This window comes from Trachinotus anak, unplaced genomic scaffold (assembly GCF_046630095.1).
Source record: "Trachinotus anak isolate AG129_WGS33_773 ecotype Australia unplaced genomic scaffold, CSIRO_AGI_Tana_v1 ptg000016l, whole genome shotgun sequence".
Taxonomy (NCBI): domain Eukaryota; kingdom Metazoa; phylum Chordata; class Actinopteri; order Carangiformes; family Carangidae; genus Trachinotus; species Trachinotus anak.
This window is the reverse complement of record NW_027273867.1, coordinates 21,243,219-21,267,545: the sequence shown is the minus strand read 5'-3', so window position 1 is coordinate 21,267,545 and position 24,327 is coordinate 21,243,219. Positions and strand designations below refer to the sequence as shown.

Here is a 24,327-nt window from a genome sequence, read left to right as displayed (position 1 = left end):
CACGTGTGACAAACAGCGGTTCGTTTTAAATAAAGTTTAAAATATTGCGCGCCGCTGAGAAGCAACTTGAAAAAACACAAAGCGCAGACAAGCTCTGTAATAAACACCGCTCACTCTTCTGTTTTATTGTAATATCAGAATTAGTCATGCCAGTGGTTATATTTCCATGCTGTGTAGACTTTCAGTGTAGACAAAAGCTGGTTAGTTACAATTATCATCACTCACATCCATACTACCTTTAGCACATTCCTGACCATGGCTCTTTTAAGGTCCTCTGTCAGCAGCAATGGTTCCCAGAGTTGTAAAGAATTAGGGAATACTGGGGGAAAAGCCACCGTGGGCGTCCACTAAAATGCAGCAGGATTGGTGGGCCGAACAGAGGCTGGTCTTCAAGAAGATCTCATGTGACTGAACCTCTATTTCAGTGCATTACACCAATGAACTATTAAGCAGACTAACAAACAAACAAACCATATTTTAATGCCCATTATAAATGACTCACACGTTGAAAATCATCTCCATATTCTCAATTATCTGTACATTGCACCTAATGGGGACACACAAGATCTAAACTCTATATATGTAAAGATTTAATTGAGTCTGGGAACCACTTGCCAGTGCACCATCCCAATTACCTGAGCTATGTTAACACCTAGATTCTCCAGCAGGCTTCTATTAAGGCCTTGAACTAAAAATAAAAACCATGCCTGTGATAGCAAAGCTGTTTACACTTTGCCTGAGACGTATTATACTTTTTGAATTTACCGACACTGGGCTATGTTTATAAAGTTTGTGAGCTCTGCCTGGTGCTGGGAGTGTCAGTGTTAAGAGGCAGAGAAATGCAATCAGATCAACTATATATACACATGATCCAGTGACAGTAGTATAAATATCCTTAGTGACAGCGATGAGCACCATCGTTGTATCGTGATCTACCGGTTATTTGTTCGTTGTTTTGGAAAGAGTAAATGTAGAACCTATCTTTTCTTTTCCTTTCTGTTTACACATTCCTTAAAGACTGATAAATTAAAAGTAAATGAGATCGTTCATTTGTGTCACATTTAGTAGTTTGAAAAACAGCAAATGTCAACATAAAAAAAAAAAAAAAAATGGAAGGAGGAGGAGTGGTATGATAAAAAGGTGAAAACGATAAAAGTAAATTTTCTGTGGCAGGTTCATAATTTAAAGTAAAGAGAAAGCTTGGTGCAAGCGTGGTGGTGCTGTGCAGAGGTCGTTTTTCCTTGAAGCAGAGGTGAGAGGTTCAGTCAGCTACACAGTTAACGGATTTCAGAGCATTCAGCCTTTGAACTGCCGGAGGTGGAAGAGACGTTTTTCAGTTCGCAGTCCTGCAGTGTTCTTCTCGAGCCCTGTGCATGTTTCTCGAGTCCGATTTCAGATGGAAATTGTCTTTCATTGTTATTCCTTTCCTGGTATTGTTCAGGTGGGTGGGAGGATGCGACATTGTGTTTGTGTCATTGCACGAGTCCAGTCCACAATCACTGTGGCGTTGCATCTCCGTTGACTTCTATGCCGTGCTGCTGTAGCTGTGCTCGAAGCAGCGCGTTATCGTTCTTTAGCTCCTCGATCTGGAGAAACCACAAAAATGGATAATTAGACAGGGAAAGAGAAAAAAGAAGCAACACTGTGGGTTTGATTTCAACTCACTTTCACCTGTGGAGGCTTTGGATAACAACAGGGTTTCAATTGCCAGTGTTCATTTGTGTAATTGTTGCTGAACAGCAGCCACTGTGGCTTCGAGTGATAATTACAGAATACTGGCACTTTGAATTTTAGAGCCATGTTCATGTCATATGGGATACATGGTAAAGATGGCGAGATTCTCATGTTAAGGCCTTGTTAACTCAAGACAACAGCCTGACCGTAAAGTTTGTAGCATGAAGGTTAGAAATACCGTGTATGTACCACACAACAATATATACCTTAAATTACCTTGAATGTCAGATGTTTGTTAGGATCCATATTTATTTAAATTGTAAATTAGTTTAAATTGTGACTTGGAAGTTGATGCAAAACAGGTCATCATGCAATCTGAACGCAGCATCAGTTGCTATAATAAATTTGTTACAACGACAGCAAGTGCTCGGGTTGGGACAAGGCAGCTGTAATGAATTTTACTCCTGTTTTGCTTTTTGATAAAATAAATAAAACACTTATCTGTGATGTTAATACACAGTTTAACTACCATGTATCAAGTTTTTTTTTTTTTTTTTTTTTTTTTTAAATGGGCTGCAACCTGCCCAGATGTTTTCCTACCAACAAGTTATGTTCACATGCCTGCTTCTCAAAATTTTGGTTTTGTGTCAAAATAAAAGGTTAGACTTGTATACTCAGTTCAGGCTGAGTGGATGTAAGTAAACGCGTTTGTATGGGAGGTTAACCTGTTGTCTAAGCAGCTCGTTGTCCATCTTGACTCGATCCACCTCTTTGCAGCTCTCCTGCAGCTGCTGGTTATTCTGACGCAGCTCTCGGATGTAGTCACAAGCTTTGTACAGGATGCTTCCTTTACTCTGAGAAACAGATTGTGATAAAACACCACATGTGTTAAAAATGACTGATCGCTGCCTCATTACTAAGTTTAACCCTTCAGTTTTTTTCCTCCCATTGTTTCACTCACATAAACCTTTACTGAAATTTCCTCTGGTGACTCAACAGAACCTTTCAGCCAAACTCCTGGTTACATGTAGAGCAATAGCACATGAATAATGCTACTTAACAGAGCCTGATTGAGTGCGAGAATTTGGCTGTGGTTATGTCTGGCGTTTCAGTCTGACTGAGAATCAGTTATGCAAGCGTGCATTAGGTGAAAGGACAGGATGCACAAGTCAGGTTCATGAGTCTGAATATATAAGCAATGTGAAGACACAGGGCAGAAAATATAACGCAGATACAAATTTAACACTATTCCAGATATGAAACAGCCACAAAATCTTGTTATCAAACCTGTTATTCCAGCCATCTGTTACTACTTTAACACTTTGCAAAATATTATGGCCTTGAGGAAACATTATATTCAGAGCTGACTCACCGCCCCAGTTCTGCTGTCTACGCTACAGTCAGGGATGATTTTTGACAGCGTAACAATCCAGTTGTTAATCTTGTCTCTTCTTCTTCTCTCCACTGCAAAGAAACAAAAACGTATGTATGTATGTATGTATGTATGTATGTATGTATGTATGTATGTATGTATGTATGTATCAGAAAATATATGTAATAATAAAAAAGGCCATATACATGCATTAACATGCAACTATCTGTAGTATTTAAAGGACAAAACAAAAGCAAAAGGTTCACTGTGTAACATTCAGAAAACCCTCATTATAAAGTGAGCCGCAGTCAGCATCCTGTACGTAGGTGCTTGGAGAAGAAGCAGCAGCCTGCTCTTCTATCGCTGCCTGAGCATGTGGACATTTGAATGGGATTAATTTGGGCTGCAGCCGAAAAACGAGTAGCAACGTAACCACAATTGAATGGAAAGAATGTTTACTGGAGGGGGGGCGTTACCCAGTAGCGGGCATTTGGCACGCTCTCGTGCACATAACAACTTTACGGACTTTTTGATGATCCCACTGGGATTTACCCTCAGCATAAACGTCACATGCTTTAGATTTTCCTGAACAATCCTGCCTGAGTCCTTCACACAGAAATCAATCCACAGGAAGTTACAGGCCACAGAGGCAGATGGAGAAAGTCTAGTTTTTTAAGTTACGTTACGATCCATGGACACGCTGGCTACAAAAAAACCATAAATGTAAATTGTTTCACATTCCTACATATAGTACCTTTGAGACAGAATAGTTTCAAGCACATACCTTCGTTGTGCTGTGCTCTTCGCCTCTCATCCCTGGGCGCCCGTGGACCCTCCACCTTCCTGTGTAAAGACACAGCAAAACAAATTTGACAAAGAAATTATGACTAAAGCAGCAGATTTCAATATCAACCAAATCTGTGACACCTGAACTAGAATCCAAACAGAGACCCAGATATTTGTGGCTTTTTCTGTTATGTTTTTGGCTGGTTGGTGAGGAGTGACCAGAGGCACCATTAGTTTTGGTCTTTAGTGGCCTTGAGCGTCTTGTTTGGACCCGCCTGAACCTCTAGGTCCTCTGAAGGGCATGACTTGGTGGGATGCCGCCTTTGGGTTGTGCTAACAGGACTCAATCATAGGATATTTCTAGCCAACATGTAATTCACCACACAGGGATGCTAATGATTGATTGATTGATTGATTGATTAGTGAGCCACCAAACGTCTGTCTCTACAACACATGATGGGGGCAGGGTGGGGGCGTATGTGAAAGTTCGTCTCACCAGTTTGTACTGCCATGCTGCAACATCTCGCTCTCACCAAGGTCTCTGGGGATGGCAGGTAAGTAGGACAGAGTGTGGATTTCAGATGTTGGATGTTTTAAATGATGGATAATGATTTTATTTTTTTTTGTATCTTCATTTGTATCACACACATTGACAAAACTAATCATTCCAAAAAAAGAAAAGAAAAGAAGAGGGTAAAGAACGTCCAATCCACTGTGAAGTTACAGGGAGAGGGGTGAGGAAACGTGGAGGGTGAGAGGTCAACCAAACACGTGGGAGAGAGTCATGGTGATCTGGTAACTTCAGGAACGGTATCAGTGTGTTGTGTTATACTCACGCAGTGTAGGTGTGTGTGCGTGGAGCGATGGTGCGAGGGGTCGTCGTCTGCAGCACCTCGGGGGGGCTCATCATCACGTAAAACTGACCTGGATTTAACGGGACAAATTGAAAAATAAATGTCTTATAGAAATAACAGAGAAATTCTTGAAAGAAAATGTGACGTCCCGGTAAATAGATATTAATTCTGTCTTTTCTCTTCTTTGTCAGTCACTTTTTCACCAGGTGACTATGCAGCGTCTCCTCACCTCCTGCCTGTGTGATGGTTGGGTCGGCGGTGGCCTGCACCGACACGGCCGTGGCTGTTCCATCACTGACGGTGGCGGCGGGGAAATAAGCAAAACGTGTCTCTCCACCCACAGTCTCCCCACCAGGACTGCCCCCGTTACTGAAAGGGTTCTGGATGACAGCCTGTCAAAGACACAGTCAAACAGTAAACAACTAACATATATTATATAGTAAAGCTGCGTTTGTTTGGTCACTGCACAGTTTCACTATCATCTCTCAGAGTCTGTGACTTGCAGGTTTTTTCCAGATGTAATTATAACTGGGGCTGTCTGATTTTTTTTTCTTAATCATGATTAATCGCTGAATTTCAATAGTTAATCTCGATCAATCGCATGTTTTATCACATGACTAAAATTCTATTATTTTGCATTTCAGAACCGTTTTCTCTTGCTTGACAGCACATAACCGTCAGTCTGTCTGCATTAGAAGCTAACGTTAGCATGTCTGATAATTTATTTCTCTCTGGACGAGCTCTGAGTAAGTTATATTTTTATTTTCCAACTCATTTGATCTTCACCAACGACGATTCAGGCATTGGATTTAAACACTTTAGGTCTCCCGACACGCCCCTCGCTCCTATAGACATGACTCCATCATGTAAAATCTTTGTAGGAAGTGTCTGTGGCAGTTTGACAACAAGTAAGGGTGCCTCAAAGGGTCAGAATAGTAGCAGCCAAAGGTTCTAGAACGTAGCTCTAGAATCTTTGGTAACAGCAGCAGTGATGGTGTAAAATTAAAAAAAAATTAAGTTCAGTAGTTTTAAGACAAATGCAAAAAAATGAACTGCATATTGAATTTAACAGGCGAAATACCTTTGCATGCCAGCAAACACCCCTCCACCTTTCGCATCAGTGTCACGGTGCATGTATGTTACCTCACCTGTGCCACGGCCTGAGGGGCTCCAGCAAAAGCTGCAGTGGAGACGACGCTGACGGCTCCGGTCCCATCAGCTGTGGCCTCTAAGTGATCGTCTGTCACCTGAACCACACGGTAGGTCACCTGAGGACAGAGTGTACAAGGTTCAAAGGAGGGAGCGATCACACTGTGGTTCTTTAGGGGTTTTACCACTTTTCACCACAAACTCACCATGAAACCCCCTCCCCCCAAAAAAAAAAAAAAAAAAAAAAAAAAATCACCTAATCAAACTCTCACATTGACTCTTATATAAAAAGTGAAACTAATATTTCACCTCACCTGAGCTAATCAGGTGTTAACATCTGCCACTTGTTTCCCATGGTGCCTTTGGGCTTTGGGGTTATAATTCAAACCAGCTGCTACAAATGCGCCTTGTGTGCAAATGTCTTAGAATAATTCACATTTTTAAATTTCGCTCATCGTTTGCTGAAAAGCAGCTCATCCAGCCTTAAACTGACTGATAGTTAAAACTCCATGCACGGGGCCTTAGCAACCGTAACTAGGCACAGCTGTCTGTTTCCTCCTTTGAAAAGTGTTTCCCTGCTGTAAGAATTTCCCCTATTTAAGGTGCCAAGATATTTAACATCCTCAGAGTGAACAACAGACGCAGCAGATCACTGGGCAGACTGGCTATTCAAGCTCCTCATACCAGCTCTGAACTGGGAAGAGCTGCTGACCAATAATAAACACTCGCTACTGGAATGACGGTGAAGATCCTTTTGAATGTTAATGTTTTAATCAGTGCATGTGTGTGAATTTTATTGTTGTGATGTTGCATATGTGTAATTGTCCCCCACTCCCTTTTAAATAAAGATCTTGACCTCAGTGTGACTGCCTGAACATATGAAGCCTAATTAATTGGCTAATTAATATTAAAAAAAAAAAAAAAAGATGCTGTCGTTTTGCAGAGGAGAGGTTCTCCGTGCTCACCTGTCCTCCACTGTTCTCTGTGCGAAACTGGTACTGCACATTGTGGTCAGCGAACGCAGCCTGCGGGACACCAGTGATGGTCACTGCAGTCTGCTCCTCCGTCCCCACCGCCTCTCCTGCAACACACAGGTCAACAAGCTTCAGATCTGCGATGCTGAACCAAGGCAGGACCATAAAAACACGTGAGTGGATGCAGGGTTGCAGACATGCACACATTTAGCTGAAAGTAGAGTTTTCACTATTTTCATGTTTAGTCTCAGCTCATATAAAGCGTCTGCCTCAAAGGTGCAAACCTCAAATTTGCAACATGTTTTATTTTGCAGAAAACAATCATTTCTATTTGTTTCACTTGTGTGGACGAGGTGATTCGAGCTTCCCACCTTCCTGTAACTGCACCACCTCTTCTGATTCCTGTTTGTCGTGACTACAAACAGAGAGAGAGAGAGAGAGAGAAAGAGAAAGCCAGTGAGTCAACTTCAAGCTCAACCCAAAACACACATTTCTCAGAAATAAGACAATTTATCATCAGTGTGCTGAATGTGTAGCCAGCTGTGGCTGAAGGGCGCCCCCAGACGGCCGCATGTGGAGGGGGTAGAAAAGACACCATAAAGTGAAACAGAATAGGCGTGACAGAAATCATGCTTTCTGCAACTTCTAGGAGGAAAATTGCAATTATTTTACAATTAAAACCCAACTCTGTGTGCTTTTATTTACTGTGCAAGAGGAGACAAACTTCACAAACAGTGTGAATAACTCCAACACACGCCCCTCCTGGTTTTATTTAAGCGCTTTAATCCCAGAAGAGCTGCATGAGGTGTAGAAAGAGCGGAGCGCAGGAAGCTGTCAGCCTGAAACACAGACACTGACTGCTGCTGAGCATTTGCATCCCCGGTCTGTAAATAAAACACAGCAGATGTGATGTTACAGCTGTGCAAAGGGGCGCACAGTCTCTGCCTGTGGACGCTGCAGCTCCGGCTGCACAGCGGGAGACACCAGCACCAAGCAAGGCACAGATATTAAAAGTATCAGGGGCAGCAGGGTGGAGGGGGAGGGTGGAGGTTTTAGGCCGTGGTGGGAGCCATGGCAGAGCAGGAAGCGGCCAGCAGCCTCTCACCTCGCCGAGCTGTCCAGACTCTGCTCCAGCATATCCATGAAGGGTCCTGCGGGGGGGGGGGGACGCCGATATTCAACGACACCGATCCACGGAGATGGAAGCGCTGATCACGGGGACAAACACACGGGTCATGTGAGAAAGACAGTCCGGGACACGTGAGGCACCGACCGGGCAGGGAGGTAAAATGGAGGCCGCTGCGGAGCCGTCTGCGTCTGTGCGGGGAGCCAGAAAAAAGAAAAGCGCACTCGGTCCGGGTGTTCACGCAGCTTCACGCCGGCGGCGGGGCTCCGGCTCTGGGTTAAAATAGCCCCGAGTGTTTTTAGCTGAACAGCTGGATGCAGGACGGATTGTCTCCGTTTTAACGACGCGGTGGAAACGTTTCGCCCTCGGTTTCCTTGTTGCCTCCGCGGCGCACAGCTGCTGTTTATCCGCTCGGAGCTGCGGCGCAGACCTGCGCTCCAGAAGATGCGGAGTGGACTCGTTTGTTCGCTTTATTATGCGGGGAAATGAGTGTTTTGTTTTTTTCCCACCATGTTGCTGCTTTGTCTTTGTTCACATATTGTTTTCTGCCATTCACGTGATCGGATGCAGAGAGTTTGCTGGAGAGAAATTAATAATTGTGTCTTTTTTCCCCGGTTTGTTTCTGCGTAAAAACTGAAATGCTCCTCTTATATTTGCCTCCAGCTCTCAGACAGGGTTATATGCGTGTATATTCCAGACTGTGACATTAAACTGTGCAGCAAACAGCTGACCATCAGCTCCTCAACGCCACTTTTTTTCAGGATCTCAGCCCAGGTGACCGCAGAGATCCAATACGGGTTTTCCCACAAACCACATGACAAAGCGCGTCCGTGCGCCGGTGTGTCCGCGGAGCGACGCGCGGCGCTCACACGGGAGCTCCTCACAATTCACACTCTTACACCCTGTGAGGTTTACTCTGCTTTTTACTTCACAATCCGCGACTGATCCAGTGGATCGAGTGAGGAAAGCGACCGGGTGGATTTTCCGCAGCCGCTCAACCTTCAGCCGAATTCAGCCGCGGGGAGGCGGCTCTGCGTCTGCGCCAGTCTGCGGACAGGAGGCTTCACCACGCAAAAACATTCTCTGTTTACATGTTTTTAACAAATTCACAAATTAAATTGTTTTTAATTAATTTCTGAGCACAGTTGTATTTACATTTGACCTGCTGAGATGGATATAAACCCGGCTCACACCTGGGCCCAGTGTACACCTGATGCTCGCCCATATTATATTATCCTGACCCATTCTGATGCACACAGAAAATATTAAGGCTGTCAGCTAAGAGGATAACAGCTGGAATCTGCCCAGATGTGGAGGCCAGAAGTTTCATTGTGCTGCCTTTAGCCAGACTTGAATTATTAGTTTGGAGCAAAAGGGGAAGAATAGAAAGTATACAGAAAGCAGCCATGTCACACACACACATACTTGTACTTCCATCATTGTGAGGACACTCATTGACATAATGCATTCCCTAGCCCCTTACCCTAACCTTAACTATCACAACTGAGAGCCTAACCCTAACCCTAACCCTAACCCTGACCCTAACCTTAACCTAAACCTAATTCTAACCTTAACTCTAAAACCAAGTCTTAACCCTCAAAATGTGATTTGATGGTGTCTCAAGAAGTGAGGACCGGCCAAAATGTCCTCACTTTCCCAAAATGTCCTCACTCTGTTGGTAAAATACTTTTTTTGGTCCTTACTATGTAGCAAGTACAAGTACACAAACACACACAGAATACATCTTTAAAATCCCCAGAGCATTTTAGAGACAGGAAAACAATAGAATCTATAAGACAACAAGTATCCCAAGAAGACATGACATTAATCACATCAATATGAGATAGGTGGTTTCTAATCTTAGCAGGCGGAGGAGGGGGTCAACATAAATGTGATGGGGCATGAGATAATTCAGATTGTCATAAAATAAACAGTTTTTTTTAATGTATCAAACTTGAATTTATGGAACCTCTGGGTCTTTGGACGTCCCTAAAATAAAACAATGATACATAGTAGTGCCCTGCTCTAAGGTTTAAGGCGTAGACCACCACAGTGTCACAGATTGGATCCCCATCTGTCTCTGTTGTCTATTGGCATAAAATTCACCAAACTATATTTAAAAATCAAACAATATATGAAGGAATAATCACTATCATGTTCACACTGTGACCATGACTGGAAAAGCCAGAAAGTTTTGGATACACTGCCTTAGATGCAAACTTTATTATATATCAAATTAAACGACCGACAAATAAACAAATCAGTCTTTTTCCAGTTTGCAAAAGAAAACCAGATCATCAGATATTAAATCTGAGACTCTGTGTTTTTTAGGGTTGTACTATCAACCTGAAATATGTTTGCTAGCCTCCATGTTATCATTTCTTACACATTACCAGGTTGACTTATTTTGTAGACTGGGATCCACACTAGAAATTCACTTTAAAGTAACGTGCTTATAAACAACACTTGGTTGCACAGCATGACTTCGTACTGAGGATTTAAGATATTAAATATTTTAGAATATTTAAAGTATAAAGAAGAAACAAAGAGGCAGTAATGCATAAAAAAAGAGGCTTCAGCATCTTTAAGACTCCAGTTGTGTATTTTAGGGTTAAAATGATCAAAAACCTCTTATATAACTTGTTCATTTAAACCATGAGCAACGTTGTTTGAGTCAAATACTGTAAATGACTTGAACTTAACTCTCAGCCAATAGATCTGCTAAAAATTATCCCTCGTACGCATCACATGCCATTGTTCATTTATTTGAGTAGAGGGTGACTCATTCATTCAGATTGCACACCCATTACAGTGAGAGAGAGAGAGAGAGAGAGAGAGAGAGAGAGAGGGATGGAGAGAGAGGGAGAAGGGAACAGCCACCTACCACAGAGCCAAACTTGAGGCCAACCTCTCTCCTCTCCTCCCATCTCATTCTTTCCTACATGGGCACTCACAGATGAGTTTGCAGACAGCGCAGTAACAGACTGAACACTGCTGGACGAAGACAGACTTCCAGAACACAAGATAACAAAGAGAAATAGAAACAGACGAGCAGACAAATATCCACGCAGCACAGCTTTCTCTTCTTCTTCTTCAGCTCTGAAAAGGTAAATCTTTCTGTAAAAACTGGCATCTTTTGTGCAGGGACTTCACTTTGATTTTTGGGTGGAGACGATAACCCCTCCCATGTCTTTTGATTAACTGTGCTCTTTGCCTTTTGTTCGTCTTTTGTAATTGCACTGAAAGGAATTGAACTTTTCTATAATTAATACTCATTTTATAGAGAATTGTGTGTTTTTTCAGCTCTGAATTTGCAGAGGTAGAGAGATGCATGGCATGATTTTCATCACTGTTTTTAATCACAGTGGTGAATGTTGAATGTAGATTTGTAGACTGAACTGCATGATCAACTTTCTCCACCCTCATACATAAAATCCTGTATAAGTCCAGTATTTGCATGCATATACCAGAATTTATCTGAATCCTGTACATTTATTATTCTTGAAAAAACAAACTGATTCGCATCCATCACGTCTGTTTCTACACCAACAGCAGCTAGGTGCAATGGCGACACCCAAAAACACTCCCCGAGGTGCAAACACACCACTGTCCCCCAACCGTATCACACGGCTCCAGGAGAAGGAGGACCTGTGCAACCTCAACGACCGTCTGGCCGTCTACATCGACAAGGTCCGCTCTCTGGAGGCTGAGAATGCCGGTCTGCGTCTGAGGATCACTGAGTCTGAGACGGAGGTCAGCCGGGAGCTGACGGGCCTGAAGGCCGCCTATGAGACCGAGCTGGCCGATGCCCGTCAGACTCTGGACTCTGTGGCCAAAGAGCGAGCGCGTCTGCAGCTGGAGCTGGGCAAGCTGAGGGAGGACTACAAGGAGCTGAAGGCCAGGTGGGTCACAGTGCAATACCCTGCTCTAAATCTATTTCTGACAGCATCTCCTACACTGTGTGCAGGGGTGGTGCTAATTGCTTCATACAATCTGATTTGGGGGGTTCGGGGGGTGTTTTTATGGGTGTCCCATCACATTAGGGGCCCTGAATTCCTTTAAAGCACCCCTGTGTGTTTGTGAAATATAGTTTATTCACAATTAAATGATATGCAATATTCCTGCTGAGATCATCAGCAATAACATACCCTCTTGCTCAGTTCAACACTTTAGGGAGTTTTGCTGTCACAGCCTCAGTTGGTCCGGTGTGACCAGTAGCTAATTTTAGCAAACATATATTGTTGTGCAACTGATTTACTGAGTCAGTGTGACTCACCTCTTTCTCTCCCTTTCACACTTTTATCTCCCCTTGTGGCCAGAGTAAATTAACATAGTCCACCTTTAAAGTGAAAACAACCAAACTTTAATGGATATGACCTATGATAAAACGGTAATAACAAGATTATTTCTTCTTCAGTTGCTATGGGAGAACACAAAACAGAGCAAAAACTGTTTAACTAGTTGCTTTTTTTTCAAAGAGTATAAAGGTTTTTGGTCAAAAATGAAACAAATATACTTTTTAATGAAAATGAAAAGACACCAGTGATCCAGATATTTTGTGTATCTGATGATCACGAGGAAACAGCCGCCCTGAGGCCTCTGAGATCCTCTCGTTTAACCAGATCTTTCCCGGTTAAGTGCATCTATTTGTGCATTAATGCATGACTGAAAGTGTTTATGGTGTCAGTGTAAATATCTCAAACATCTCAGCGGAGCAGTTACTCATTAACCCCTCATAACTGATGCTTGTCTAACTTTCGCTGGCGCTCTTGGAGCTGCTGGTGCCACTCCCTGACTTTTAGCATACCCTCCTCATTGCTCACTGCAGCTTGACGTTGGACTTCCACTGCGTCTCCTTCCCGTGCTGCCACATCCAGAGCCCGATGACTAACTCTTTCCTCCGTTTCTCCTCCTTCACCAAAGCAATAATTACACACACAGTACGTGGCAGTGTTTGGAGGGCTCCCGTCTTGCCTCCATTACTTTTCCATAAATATTGAGATGATGGCTGTTGTGTGTTTGGCAAAGCCAAGCCGTTGCCATGGCAGCATCCCAGCCAAACACTGGCGGCTGTGGCCTGTGGCTTCCAGAAACACGGGGCTGGACGTAGACCATTGTGGCCTATGAGTCATATGCACCGAGGTCTTTCCCCTCTTTCCCTTTCCCCCAGCCTACATCCTTATTCAAAAATAGCTCATATTTTTTTCATGTTTCAAGGAAACAGCAGTAATTCAGTCTCACTTGGTTGTTAAGTGACAGAGCAAAATTAATGTCTATCCCTATTCAATTAAATGGAATATCCTCCATTAATGAAAAACACATCCAGGAAGATGCAATCTAACACTTGAGACTCTTTGCGTCTTTACAGAAACACCAAAAAGGAGTCAGAATTAGCAGGAGCGTTGCAGAGGCTCAAAGATCTGGAGGCGCTCCTGAACTCGAAGGATGCGTCCTTGACGACGGCTCTGGGGGAGAAGCGTAACCTCGAGGTGGAAAACAGGGACCTGAAGTCCCAGGTTGCCAAGGTAAACTCAAACCCACACTCAATTTAAAACTCAGTGGAAACACATCTGGGCTCAATCTTTCTGCAGGCAGCCTACGCGACGACCAGCTTTCAGCTTGTCCCTCATAATCCTCCTGTGTGTTTTCCACTTTGTGATACTAAATCTCATCTAATTTAGCATCTAGTTACAACCCTATTTTTACTTTTACCACTGGCTATTTACTTTTGACTACATCCAGTGGGGATGGACAGTTTTCTCAAGTGACAATAAAAACCTTAAGGTTTTGTTTAGCTGGCTTCAGCAGACAGAGTCTTTCTGTCATGGCCACTTGAGCTCAGACATGTTGATTAAAGGACAGACTTCCTACTCGCCTGCCCACTGGCTGTATTTACTGCATATGTCTTCATTGTGCTGCCTGTTTATGTGAATGTTTGTGCATTGCTTGGCACTAATAATCGGTTCCTGTGGCCTTTCTTAGCTGGACACCAGTTTGGGCGATGCCAGGAAGCAGCTGCAGGATGAGATGCTGAGGAGAGTGGACGGAGAGAATCGCATCCAGACTCTCAAAGAGGAGCTGGAGTTTCAGAAGAACCTCCACTCTGAGGTCAGACTCTTACCATCATCAATGAGTCATTTCAAAAAGGAGCATTCATTTTCTCCACTTCTTTTTTTCTAGCATGCCAACATCCGCCTGTTATTTTATAGCATTTTTGATAAGATCTTTTCTTTTTTTTTGGTTTCTCCAACAGGAGCTGCGGGAAATAAAGCGGCGCCATGAGTCTCGTATGGTTGAGTTGGACAACGGCCACCAGCAGGAGTTTGAAAGCAAACTGGCCGAGGCGCTGGTGGAGATGCGTAGCCAGCACGAACTGCAGATCAAAATGTACAAGGACGAGATAGAGAAGACTTACAATACCAAGGTAGCGCTTCAGTTTAAGAGAAATAAGACAAAAACAGAACTCAAACTTGACAGAGGAATAAAGGTTCAACTCTTGTATTCCATTGCTTTCTACTTGTCTTCAGTGGAGGATCAAATATCAGTAAGAGTAAACAGTGCAGAATAAACATCCAATTAAAACATCATTAGATAGGAATGCAACAGCTTTGATTTGCAGCAGGCGTGCAGTTTCACAAACCCACACTAATGAACCTAACAATGCGCTGTCAGGTTACGGTTTGTGTTTAACGGATCTTCTCCCTCGGTGTTCCTCTCTGTCAGCTGGAAAGTGCCCGTCAGTCCGCGGACAGGAGCAGCCACCTGGTGGGAGCAGCACATGAGGAGCTCCAGCAGACTCGAATCCGCCTGGAGTCCACGTCCGCTCAGCTCAGCCAGCTGCAGAAGCAGGTTAGCAGAAACAACCAGCCCACGTTCAGGGTCCTGTCATCACTTACGACTCCCATTAGGGGTTTATCTTAATATGTTATCATATAATATCAGACTTGCATTTTCAGGATCTAAAACAAAAGTCAGGTTATGTGACATTTTCCTCATTTCATAGCAAATCAAAAACAAAACTTCACATGAATATATATTAAAGAACATATGAATCATTTGCACATTGATAGACATTAAGATTTTTAAATGGATACTCTATAAAAATCTCAAGTTCAGGTGTTTATTTGGTCACTTTTGCCCTTTATGCACCAGATTTAATACTAAGTTTCACTTTTCTCTTAGGTTTTTCCTGCTTATTATTAATTTTCTAACACTAAGTGCACTGTTCTGACCATTTTTAGTCAACCCTAACAAAAGCTATGACTAATAAACAGTATAACACTATATTTTTGTACAAAAAGTCACTTACAGCCGTTTTATACCTACCCTCATCTTTAAAGTTATGTTGCACTTTGACAAGTGGTTATTGGCTGTTGAAAGGTTCTGTTTGCTTCTACATTACTGTGTAAAATCTCATTTACAGAACCTTTAACTGATGCTTGTTAGATTCTGACACCGTGTGTTTTCAGACTTACTTTGGTGATTCTGATCCGATGATAACTGTGTGATTCCTCTGTCTGATCCAGCTGGCGGCCCGTGAGGCGAAGGTGAGGGACCTGGAGGACGCCCTGTCTCGGGAGCGGGACACCACTCGTCGGCTGCTGGGAGAGAAAGACAGAGAAATGGCTGAGATGAGGCAGCAGATGCAGCAACAGCTGGATGAGTATCAGGAGCTCCTGGATGTCAAGCTGGCTCTGGATATGGAGATATGTGCTTACAGGAAGCTGCTGGAGGGAGAGGAGCAGCGGTATGTTGGCTCGCAGTGACTTTATTCAATGAAATCAGAGTCTTGCATCAATGGAAAAGTCATATCCTTTCCTTTCTCTTCCTTTCACACTCTTTTCCCCTCTATTAATAAACAACTTCATGTCTGTCCACGCAGGCTGCGTCTGTCTCCCAGCCCTCCGCCCACCAGAGTGACAGGAAGTCGTTCCTCTACGTCAGCAGCTCACTCTCGATCAATCCACTGCTCCCAGAGCTCTCCTGCCAAGAGGCGCCGCCCCAACGACACCGACAGCGAGGCCTCCAGCTTCACAGGAGCAGCTGTGGCTCGCACTCGCATCACCCAGCAGGCGTCAGCCAGCGGACGGGTCACTGTGGACGAGGTGGACCTGGACGGGAAATATGTCAGACTCAGCAACAAGGCAGATGAGGTGAGGAGATGAACATGACGGTGGGATAATTAGAGATTACCTGAGAAATCTACTTGTCTGTGGTGACTTTGGTGTAAACTAATTGCTCTTTCTGCAACATTTGCACATTTGACATTATTATTGGAGGCCAAATTAAAAAAAAAAAATAGACCTCTCACTGTTTTTCAGAGCTAAAAACAGGAAGTTGCAGATCTTTAAGGGCAGCTTAGTAATTCATTACCTACTGAGGTGGAAAATTACTTGGATGTTTTGACACAATAAAAAAAAGAACCACTGACTTTTTATCCAACCATCAACTTTCTTCTGCAGGATCAGAATTTAGGGAACTGGCAGTTGAGGCGGCAGGTGGGCTCTGGTGCAGCCATCTCCTTCAAGTTCCCGGCTAAATTCACCTTGAAGGCCGGGCATAGGGTCACGGTAAGCAGCACCTTCACGCATAAAAACCACCAATCAGCACGTGATGAACAACAACAAACAGATGTCTTACCCTGTACTGTATCTTCTGCATGGTGATTGATCAGATCTGGGCCTCCGGTGCTGGTGGAGTCCACAATCCTCCCTCTGACCTGGTGTGGAAGACTCAGCCCTCGTGGGGCACAGGAGACATGTTCCAGACCATCCTGATCAGTGCCAGTGGAGAGGTACATTCAGTTTACTGGACTGTGAATGGTGGACACTTTATGAAGCACTATGATTACACAAATTTATATTATAGGAGCAATTTTATACACTGAGTTTTAAAAACACCAGAAATAGACAAGAAATAAATGAATAAATAAACTGTCATACTTTTCCTTCCAGGAAATGGCGATGAGGAAAGTCACCCGCACACAGTTCGAAGAAGAAGACGATGACATGGTGAGAGAAATTATATCGATAACATCCTGTATATTACACACGTTACACACAATTCTGCAAGACCACCTGCTTTTAGCATCCAATAAATATCAAATGAGCCTTTTTAACTCTCTCAAACATCAGTGTGAGTACTTGGGGTAGAACAATAGATCAGGTAGAAGTTGTCAACAACCTGTTTGAAGGACTGAATTTGTGTCTCTGCCTCAACAGGTAGCTCACAGCACTTGCGGGGACAGCGAGTACAACCTGCGGAGCCGGACCGTGGTCTGCGGCTCCTGCGGACTTCCTTCAGACAAATCCAGCAACTGCTCCGTGAGCTCAGCTTCCCGCTCTTTCCGCAGCGGCGGCATCTCCGAGGGTTTACTGCCTCACTCCTACGTCTTCAGCGCCAGCACTCCTCGCAAGGTGGGTACTGCAGCACATACAGCTGATACGTGCCTTCCTTCCAAACTTCAGGTCTTTAAGGTTACTCTTAGAGGCTGGAGCATGAGTGTTGATTAACAGGCTTTGTATGTGATGATACTAACTTTATAAATTTCCCTCACAGACCGGAGGCCGAATGGAGAACTGTCCAATCATGTGAACCCTGGATCCACAGTGAAACACTTAAACTCAACTAGTTTTCAGTTATTAGTTCTTCAGTTACCAGTTGTAGTTATTAAGTTCATTTCATGTAGTTTGGAATAATTTTCAAGATATTGTATGCAATCAAACTTTATACTGTTTTTTAATACTGTACATAGGCATGCATATGAAATATTTTCTTAAACTCTAAATGGTGATTAAATGAGTCACTTCTGTTTGTATTGGTGACATTAAGAATTGGAAACCTCTACCAGTCTTCCACCTGACAGTGAAACAAGAACCTACCAGATATTTAAACATATCAGCTTAAAACAACTGTTTGAGCAAATTTATTCTAAAAATCTTGTTTACTGCTTAATTAAAGTGGGTGATTTCCACAGCTGCTGTTGCTGTTAGATAAAATCATACTTTTCACAGTTTGGGATTTTCATTAGACTATGTAAACATACTGACGCAGCAGGTTTGCAGTAAGTTCACTTGTGTTGAAAAATATGTTTATTTTTGAGTAAAATTTCCTCGAGTTAAAATGACCCTGACCTTGCAACAGATCCACAAAATATTGTGTATTTTTGCTGATATCAATAAACATGTTTTCAGAAATCTGTCTTATTTGTCTTGTTTAACATCTGAGTATTTTCTCTTTCTTACCACAGCAAACAGTACATATAAAGATACAGCTATATTAAATAGATATTATAATGAACAGGCTATTTTAATTGTGAAATCTTTTTAACTGTATCTGACTGTGATTCATTTGCATGGATGTTGCTTCTTGCTTCTCAACCAAACACGAAAATAACTATAATAAATAAGTTTGACTGTATTTTTAAAACCATGAAAATTTAAAACATCAACACAAGAAAAATGTTTACTTCAGACTATTGTAATCATACACTGTAAATGCAACAGTATACAGCTGTAAACCGACTTAATTCATTAAAAACTAGAGAAATCAGGGTTGAATATTTTTTCTGGTGCCAGTGACAGTGGATAACACAACATTTATAGTAAGATTATAGTTATTACTTATTGGTATTCATATTCATCCATTTCCAGTGTTGGAAATTAAAGTACATTTACTGCTGTGCTTGAGGGTATTTTAAAGAACTCTTGAGTATTTCCATTTTATGCTGCTTTGCTCTATTTATTTTGGATCTGTCCCCATTCTCACATGTTTTGGCAAGATTTCAATTTATTAATTGCTCAACATTGTTAATAAATAATTCACCAATAACAATATTATTTAAATTTAATAATATTTTACTGATTTTGCTGCCGGAAACCACCATCACTTTTATTCCCCACAGTAAGAGCATGCGACTTTTATTTTGAAATCGGAGCAGTGTTTTGATTTTCCAAACCCGGAAGTAAGCGGCACTACGGGGCTGCCAGTGTTGCTGCAGGACCCTTCCGCTCCTTTATCAGCACATAATTTACCTGTAAGTTTAGTCACTGCGCTGTTTAAAAGGACAAACGTGCATGTGAAGTGATTTTCAGGAAAGGTTTGCAAACATTTGGTGAGTTTCATTAACATTTCGCCACGAAGAGAATCAGCAGCACATACATGTTTAGCTAACAACTAACTCGTTAGCTAACAACTTCTGCATCCTGAGGAAACTGAGGCTAAAACCACAACTGCGACTCGATCTCTCTGTGTTTTAAGTCGTTAATCGTTTATGAAAGTCAACTCAACAACGACACACCGGACTGTCGCTGTCGTTTTCATCAAGGACGAGTTGCTAAAATTAACAACTACATTTCATAAAGCTGACAGGTGGAGCTGAGTGAAGCTGGCAAAATATACGGTGACTTATTAGCAAGGCGTTTATTTATATCACTTATATCATTTATGTCACTTAATAACGACTAAACTTAATCTACACTTGATAGCTTATGGTCATTACATTCAGCTGCATGCTATTAAGAAGACCGGTGTTCATTACACTGAATCATTTTATTTTGTGCTAGATTTTAGTTTGTGTTTTATTTTTTATGTAGAAATTAAACAATTAAACAGCTGTGTTGTCCTGATATTTATCATGATCATAATAAAGTTTGTACAGCACTAAATAAAAACAGCAATTACAAAGTAAAGGTAAAGTCAAGATAAAATTATACAGTTTTCCATATTAAAAAGTAATTGTACTATATGTGTAGATATATGTTATAATGCATTTTAAGGACTTAGAGAAGATACTGATTCTGCAAGTCAGTTTCTCAGTGAGGTCATCATAGAAAAACAGCCTGGACAGAAAAAGCTCTGGCGCCCTTTCCTCATCTCTAATTATTTCTGAATGATTAGTCCAATAATTGATTTGTCACGACAGAAAATACACTTTCTTTAGAGCAGATTGAGAAGCAGCTGAGAGCGCAACAACACTTGACCCTGAACCACAGCTCGCAGGCTTTGCTTCATGTAAAAGGTCCTTGTTTTGGAGGAGGCTCTACAGTTTCACTCCTCATGTGACGGATGTGGGGACTAACCTCCCTCAGTTCAGTTTAGATCACTGAGGTCTCGTCTGTTCCAGCAGTTTGGATCCACCTGGATGTTGAGTGTGCGGGCTCTGTTTGGGATCGGTGTCCTGGTGACCTCACGAGCCGCTGCAGTCCTCGCTCAGACGGGGACATGTCCTCTGCCCGCTGCAGCTAACAACCACAGGAAGGACTGTTTCAGTAGCAGAGCAGCATCCACCATGGCCCAGACCATCAAATATCTCGGGTAAGGTTTTTTTTAAATCTTGGACACAGAGAACAGATTGTATGTGCGTCCAAACTGAGCTGTAGCTGCTCCACAGGCAAGAGGAGGCCCAGCACATCGACGAGGAGCTCTTCAGTGAGTACGGCTTCAGTGTGGACCAGCTGATGGAGCTGGCTGGACTCAGCTGTGCCACAGCCATCACACGGGTGAGATTTCAATCAAGGCTCTTATTTTGAAATGAAAATGACTGTGCTTAATGCAGACCTGTATAACTGGTCATTAATTGATTAATTGATCAACAGAAGAATAATCAGCAGCAGCTGTTTTGATGATTGAATCATTTTTTAACAAAAATACCAAACACTTGCTTGTTCCAGCTTCTCAGATTTGATGCTTTTCTTTGTCATACATGATAATGTAGTGAAGATCTTTGGGTTTTGGTCTGTTGGTCAGACACAACAAGACATATGAAGACGTCACCCTGGGCTGTGGGACATTGTAATAGTTTTTTTTCTCCATTTTTTTTTCTAGTATTTTATGCACAAAAAAACCAACAAAAACAAAGCATGCAAACCACTTTCTTACAACTAATTATTCAACACTGCATTAATTTCCTCAAAAACACTTTGCAGTGTGATCTTATTTATCATAATTATGGACTGGTGTTTTCCTGTCCACAGACCTTCTAGATATCAGGCACATGTGGTTTCTCCATCAAACGTCTAGCTGTGTTGCCAGGAAACCAGATTTCACATTTACAGTGCATGGATATGTCTAAATCAGATTACTCCCTGAAGTAGGGAATAATCAGATTACTCCATCTTCTGTCTCCACATCACTTGAAGCTTTTCTCATGAGTAGCTGCTCTAAAGAAAACCCTCTTTTTCCTCACAAATACCAGAGGTGCTGTGATGCTGTATTGATTTTGTATGTTTTTTTCTGCAGGCATATCCAGTCACTTCTCTGGTCAAGGCCAGACCTTCTCTGCTGGTGATTTGTGGACCAGGAAACAACGGAGGTGATGGCCTGGTCTGTGCCCGACACCTTAAACTCTTCGTGAGTGTCCTACACTTGTTAAACAGTAAGATACTCTACAGTGGTGGTGTAATGTAACTAAATATATTTCCTCAAGCACTGAGTCCAATTTTTAGGTACTTGTACTTCACTTAAATATTTTTATTTTATGGTCTTTTAAACTTCTGTTTCACCACATTTCGGAGCGATATTATACTTGTTACAAAGCACTTTGAAGGACCTCTGTATGATGATGTGCTGTACAAATAAGCCTTGCCTAACACATTTACTTAGAGCTATAGTTACTTGTTATTTTGCATATTTTGCAGATGATTTTTCATTCAAACATACATGTATGATGAGCTTCTTAAACTTGTGTTGTTGACTGAAAAATTCTGTTATCGAGTCATTTTAGTCTGTCCTTTGATTTTCTAAACCTACTTTTTCATTTTTGAAGGTGGCCTTATTTTTCATTCTTTAAAGATATCGACATACTTGTAGAAAATATTTCTAATGAGTTGTTCAATGAAAAACAGGTTAAAATATTGCACCTCACATAATGTTTGGACCACGTTCTTGACTAAAACATCTTTATAAATTCAGGGTTTTTTCTGATCAGACTGCCAACACTGCTACAGCAAAATGCTTCTCAAACATTAATACATCATTGATAATATATACAGATAACATAACAAGTACTTTTGCTGATAACACTTGTACTTTTGTATTTTAAGTAGGATTTTGAAAGCAGGACTTTTATTGGTAATGGAGTATTTTCACATCTTGATATGATTACTTTTACTGAAGTACCTGAATACCACCCCTGCTGTACAGCTCACTACATTAGTGCTCTATTAGTGTATTCAGCGAGATTCTGACGTCCGGTGGTTAAGTGGTAAGAACAGAAGGTCATTTGAGAACAGTCTTTGTTAAATAAAACCTCAGTAAACCAGTCTGAAGGCATTTCTTCACCCACAACTATTTTATCAGATTCCACTCTGTGCAGAGTGGAGATGAACCTTTATGGTGAGATTAACATTTTCTGCTGTACTGTGTCCTCCTGCAGGGTTACGAGCCCACCATCCTGTATCCGAAGAGGCCAAACAAACCGCTGTTCCAGGGTCTGACCACACAGTGCCAGAAAATGGAGATCCCTTTCCTGACTGAGATGCCTGAGGTCTGGTGTTAATCAATAATGCAGCAGCTTCATCTGCAGTCATGGGGAAAATTCTTCTGCTCATTGTGTTTATTAGTTGGCTTTTTATGTCAAGCTGCAGGAGTACTGAAGTACACACTAGCTCTCCTTAATGAGGTTTCAGTGAAGATTAGATGAGGCCTTACAACAACAACAAACAACAAAATGATAATTAATAACAATAAATGATAATTAAGAAGTTTTTAAGTTACGGATTTGATATTTCTAACACTTTGTCAGGGTTTTTACACATGTCCTGTGTACTTTAGTAAAAGATGTTTGTTGGTCTTCTGAGATGATGTAAATAAAAACAATACATTTTTCTGGATTATTTTCCTCTCAGGCCAAAGTGATCGATGAGGCTTACAACCTGGTGATAGACGCGATCTTCGGCTTCAGCTTTAAGGGGGCTGTTCGAGAGCCTTTTGGCTCCATCTTAGACGTGCTGAAGAAGACCACAGCTCCCATCGCCAGCATCGACATCCCCTCAGGTCAGACCTCACACACTCAGCAACTTTACAGGGAGAACATGATTAAATGTGAAGAAAAATGGACTTCTATGTTTTTAATTTTGTAAAAAACTTCTGTCCAACAGGTCATCTTATGTTGACCTGATGTTCTGGAGTTTTAAAGTCTCCACTGGCTAGAGATAAACTTTGGACTCATATTAGTCGACTGGTTAAAAAAATGATTCAGTGCTTTTCTGAAATTTCTAATTTCTAATTTGTCTCAGTGTTTAAAGTTCACAGCTCTGCCAAAATACAATTCCCATTTAAATGAATGTGAAATGGGCAGTGACAGAAACACATGAACACCCCCTCAAAAGTAGATCTAATAGACCGGGTTGTTACTGGCGCCGCTTTTGAGCTGATTAAGCAGATAATCACTAACCAACATGTGACCAACCCACACTTAACACCGTTTGTTCATCAGTGTCATCATTAAAATATGTTTTGTTTGTTTACTCTTGGTTATATTCTTTCATGTGTGATGGGATGGAAGCCTATTGATTTTGGTGACTCTTTGACTTTGCCTGCAGCACCACTGTCAGACTAATGTGCAGACACATTCACTGCCAAGAAGAAAAAAGCCTGGGCTGCATTATGACATCCAATTTTATTTATTTATTTATTTATTTATTTATTTATTTTTTTTAAGGCTGGGACGTGGAGAACGGCAGCACAGATGGACTCCAGCCCGACATGCTCATCTCTCTCACTGCTCCCAAGAAATCCGCCTCGTTGTTCAGAGGACGATACCACTTCCTTGGAGGCCGCTTTGTGCCACCTGGTCTGGAAAGAAAGTACCAGCTCAACCTGCCTCCGTACCCCGGCACAGACTGTGTGTTACCACTGTAGATTCAGGTTTTAATGAGAGCTGCCTCTGGCTCCGGGATGGGTCTCTAAAGGGATATTCCAACATTTTGGGAAATAATGCTAATCCGTTTTCTTCTAATTTGAGATTAATATGAGGATGTCAATGCCACTCTTATGTTTCTACTTAACACATGGAGTTGGAGCCAGAAGGTGACTTATTTAACTTGACATCATGAAGACTGGAGGCAGTGGAAACAGCTAATCTGGCTCCTTATTCCAGTCTTTATGCTAAGCTAACTCCTTCAGCTGCTGGCTGATGCGCATTTCACTAAATGTTGAACTGTTTCCTTTAAATCTGGGGATTTGATTGGTTCTGACTGAGTGACTGGTTGTGAGACTGAGTTTAGGGCTGTGCTGTGAATCCGGTGAGTTTCCTTCATGTGAAAGGACAAAGCTTGAACGTGGTGGCTGTTTCAGCTACATGAAAATAAAAAAATAATGCAACATGATTAGAAGTTGTGTGCGTTGCTATTATTTCATAGCAATAAAAGTCACCCTTTAAACTCTTCAGCT

At 42.0% G+C, this 24,327-nt stretch overlaps 3 protein-coding genes and 1 long non-coding RNA gene across 8 annotated transcripts; 2 read left to right on the top strand and 2 right to left on the bottom strand.

Moving 5' to 3' along the window:
• Positions 1 to 95: 95 nt before the first annotated feature.
• On the bottom strand, positions 96 to 8,637 carry usf2 (upstream transcription factor 2, c-fos interacting). Of its 2 annotated transcripts, XM_071500726.1 has the most exons (11): positions 7,915 to 8,637; positions 7,181 to 7,224; positions 6,801 to 6,916; positions 5,835 to 5,954; positions 4,916 to 5,078; positions 4,669 to 4,756; positions 4,329 to 4,373; positions 3,831 to 3,889; positions 3,047 to 3,138; positions 2,400 to 2,528; positions 96 to 1,586 (listed from the first exon to the last, which is right to left on the bottom strand). In XM_071500726.1, exons 1-11 carry the CDS (start codon positions 7,950 to 7,952, stop codon positions 1,497 to 1,499), a joined length of 984 nt encoding a protein of 327 aa, XP_071356827.1. In that variant the 5' UTR covers positions 7,953 to 8,637; the 3' UTR covers positions 96 to 1,496. The 2 variants fall into 2 exon arrangements, with proteins under 2 accessions (XP_071356827.1, XP_071356828.1); XM_071500727.1 differs by lacking the exon at positions 4,329 to 4,373.
• Positions 8,638 to 8,678: 41 nt separating this feature from the next.
• LOC139634335 (lamin-A-like) lies at positions 8,679 to 18,150 on the top strand. The gene is made up of 13 exons (XM_071500717.1): positions 8,679 to 11,042; positions 11,488 to 11,837; positions 13,304 to 13,460; positions 13,918 to 14,043; positions 14,189 to 14,359; positions 14,659 to 14,784; positions 15,462 to 15,682; positions 15,818 to 16,088; positions 16,398 to 16,505; positions 16,610 to 16,729; positions 16,890 to 16,946; positions 17,157 to 17,351; positions 17,494 to 18,150. The coding sequence occupies exons 2-13, from the start codon at positions 11,500 to 11,502 to the stop codon at positions 17,527 to 17,529; spliced, it is 1,926 nt and encodes a 641-aa protein (XP_071356818.1). The 5' UTR covers positions 8,679 to 11,042; positions 11,488 to 11,499; the 3' UTR covers positions 17,530 to 18,150.
• Positions 14,633 to 15,823, bottom strand: LOC139634343 (uncharacterized). Its single transcript, XR_011693947.1, has 3 exons — positions 15,654 to 15,823; positions 15,411 to 15,536; positions 14,633 to 14,772 (listed from the first exon to the last, which is right to left on the bottom strand). It is a non-coding gene; the product is annotated as an uncharacterized lncRNA (long non-coding RNA).
• A 732-nt stretch (positions 18,151 to 18,882) lies between the features above and the next one.
• Positions 18,883 to 24,263, top strand: naxe (NAD(P)HX epimerase). 4 transcript variants are annotated; one of them, XM_071500730.1, is made up of 7 exons: positions 18,883 to 18,970; positions 20,063 to 20,250; positions 20,327 to 20,435; positions 21,175 to 21,285; positions 22,310 to 22,420; positions 22,782 to 22,929; positions 23,597 to 24,263. In XM_071500730.1, exons 2-7 carry the CDS (start codon positions 20,078 to 20,080, stop codon positions 23,794 to 23,796), a joined length of 852 nt encoding a protein of 283 aa, XP_071356831.1. In that variant the 5' UTR covers positions 18,883 to 18,970; positions 20,063 to 20,077; the 3' UTR covers positions 23,797 to 24,263. The 4 variants fall into 4 exon arrangements, with proteins under 4 accessions (XP_071356831.1, XP_071356832.1, XP_071356829.1 ...); XM_071500731.1 differs by having other exon boundaries at positions 18,888 to 18,970; positions 20,060 to 20,250; XM_071500728.1 differs by having other exon boundaries at positions 18,890 to 19,048.
• Positions 24,264 to 24,327: the final 64 nt, after the last annotated feature.

Coding starts and splice junctions, on each gene's coding strand:
- usf2 (XM_071500726.1), bottom strand. CDS start 7,952: ATGGATATGCTGGAGCAGAGTCTGGACAGCTCGGCGAG. Junction 5,955..6,800: donor CAGAGAACAGTGGAGGACAG/GTGAGCACGGAG, acceptor CTCTGTCCTCAG/GTGACCTACCGTGTGGTTCA. Junction 1,587..2,399: donor ACGAGCTGCTTAGACAACAG/GTTAACCTCCCA, acceptor TGGTTTCTCCAG/ATCGAGGAGCTAAAGAACGA.
- LOC139634335 (XM_071500717.1), top strand. CDS start 11,500: ATGGCGACACCCAAAAACACTCCCCGAGGTGCAAACACACCACTGTCC. Junction 11,838..13,303: donor TACAAGGAGCTGAAGGCCAG/GTGGGTCACAGT, acceptor GCGTCTTTACAG/AAACACCAAAAAGGAGTCAG. Junction 16,506..16,609: donor AGGCCGGGCATAGGGTCACG/GTAAGCAGCACC, acceptor GTGATTGATCAG/ATCTGGGCCTCCGGTGCTGG.
- naxe (XM_071500730.1), top strand. CDS start 20,078: ATGTTGAGTGTGCGGGCTCTGTTTGGGATCGGTGTCCTGGTGACCTCA. Junction 20,251..20,326: donor CAGACCATCAAATATCTCGG/GTAAGGTTTTTT, acceptor GCTGCTCCACAG/GCAAGAGGAGGCCCAGCACA. Junction 22,421..22,781: donor TCCTGACTGAGATGCCTGAG/GTCTGGTGTTAA, acceptor TTTTCCTCTCAG/GCCAAAGTGATCGATGAGGC.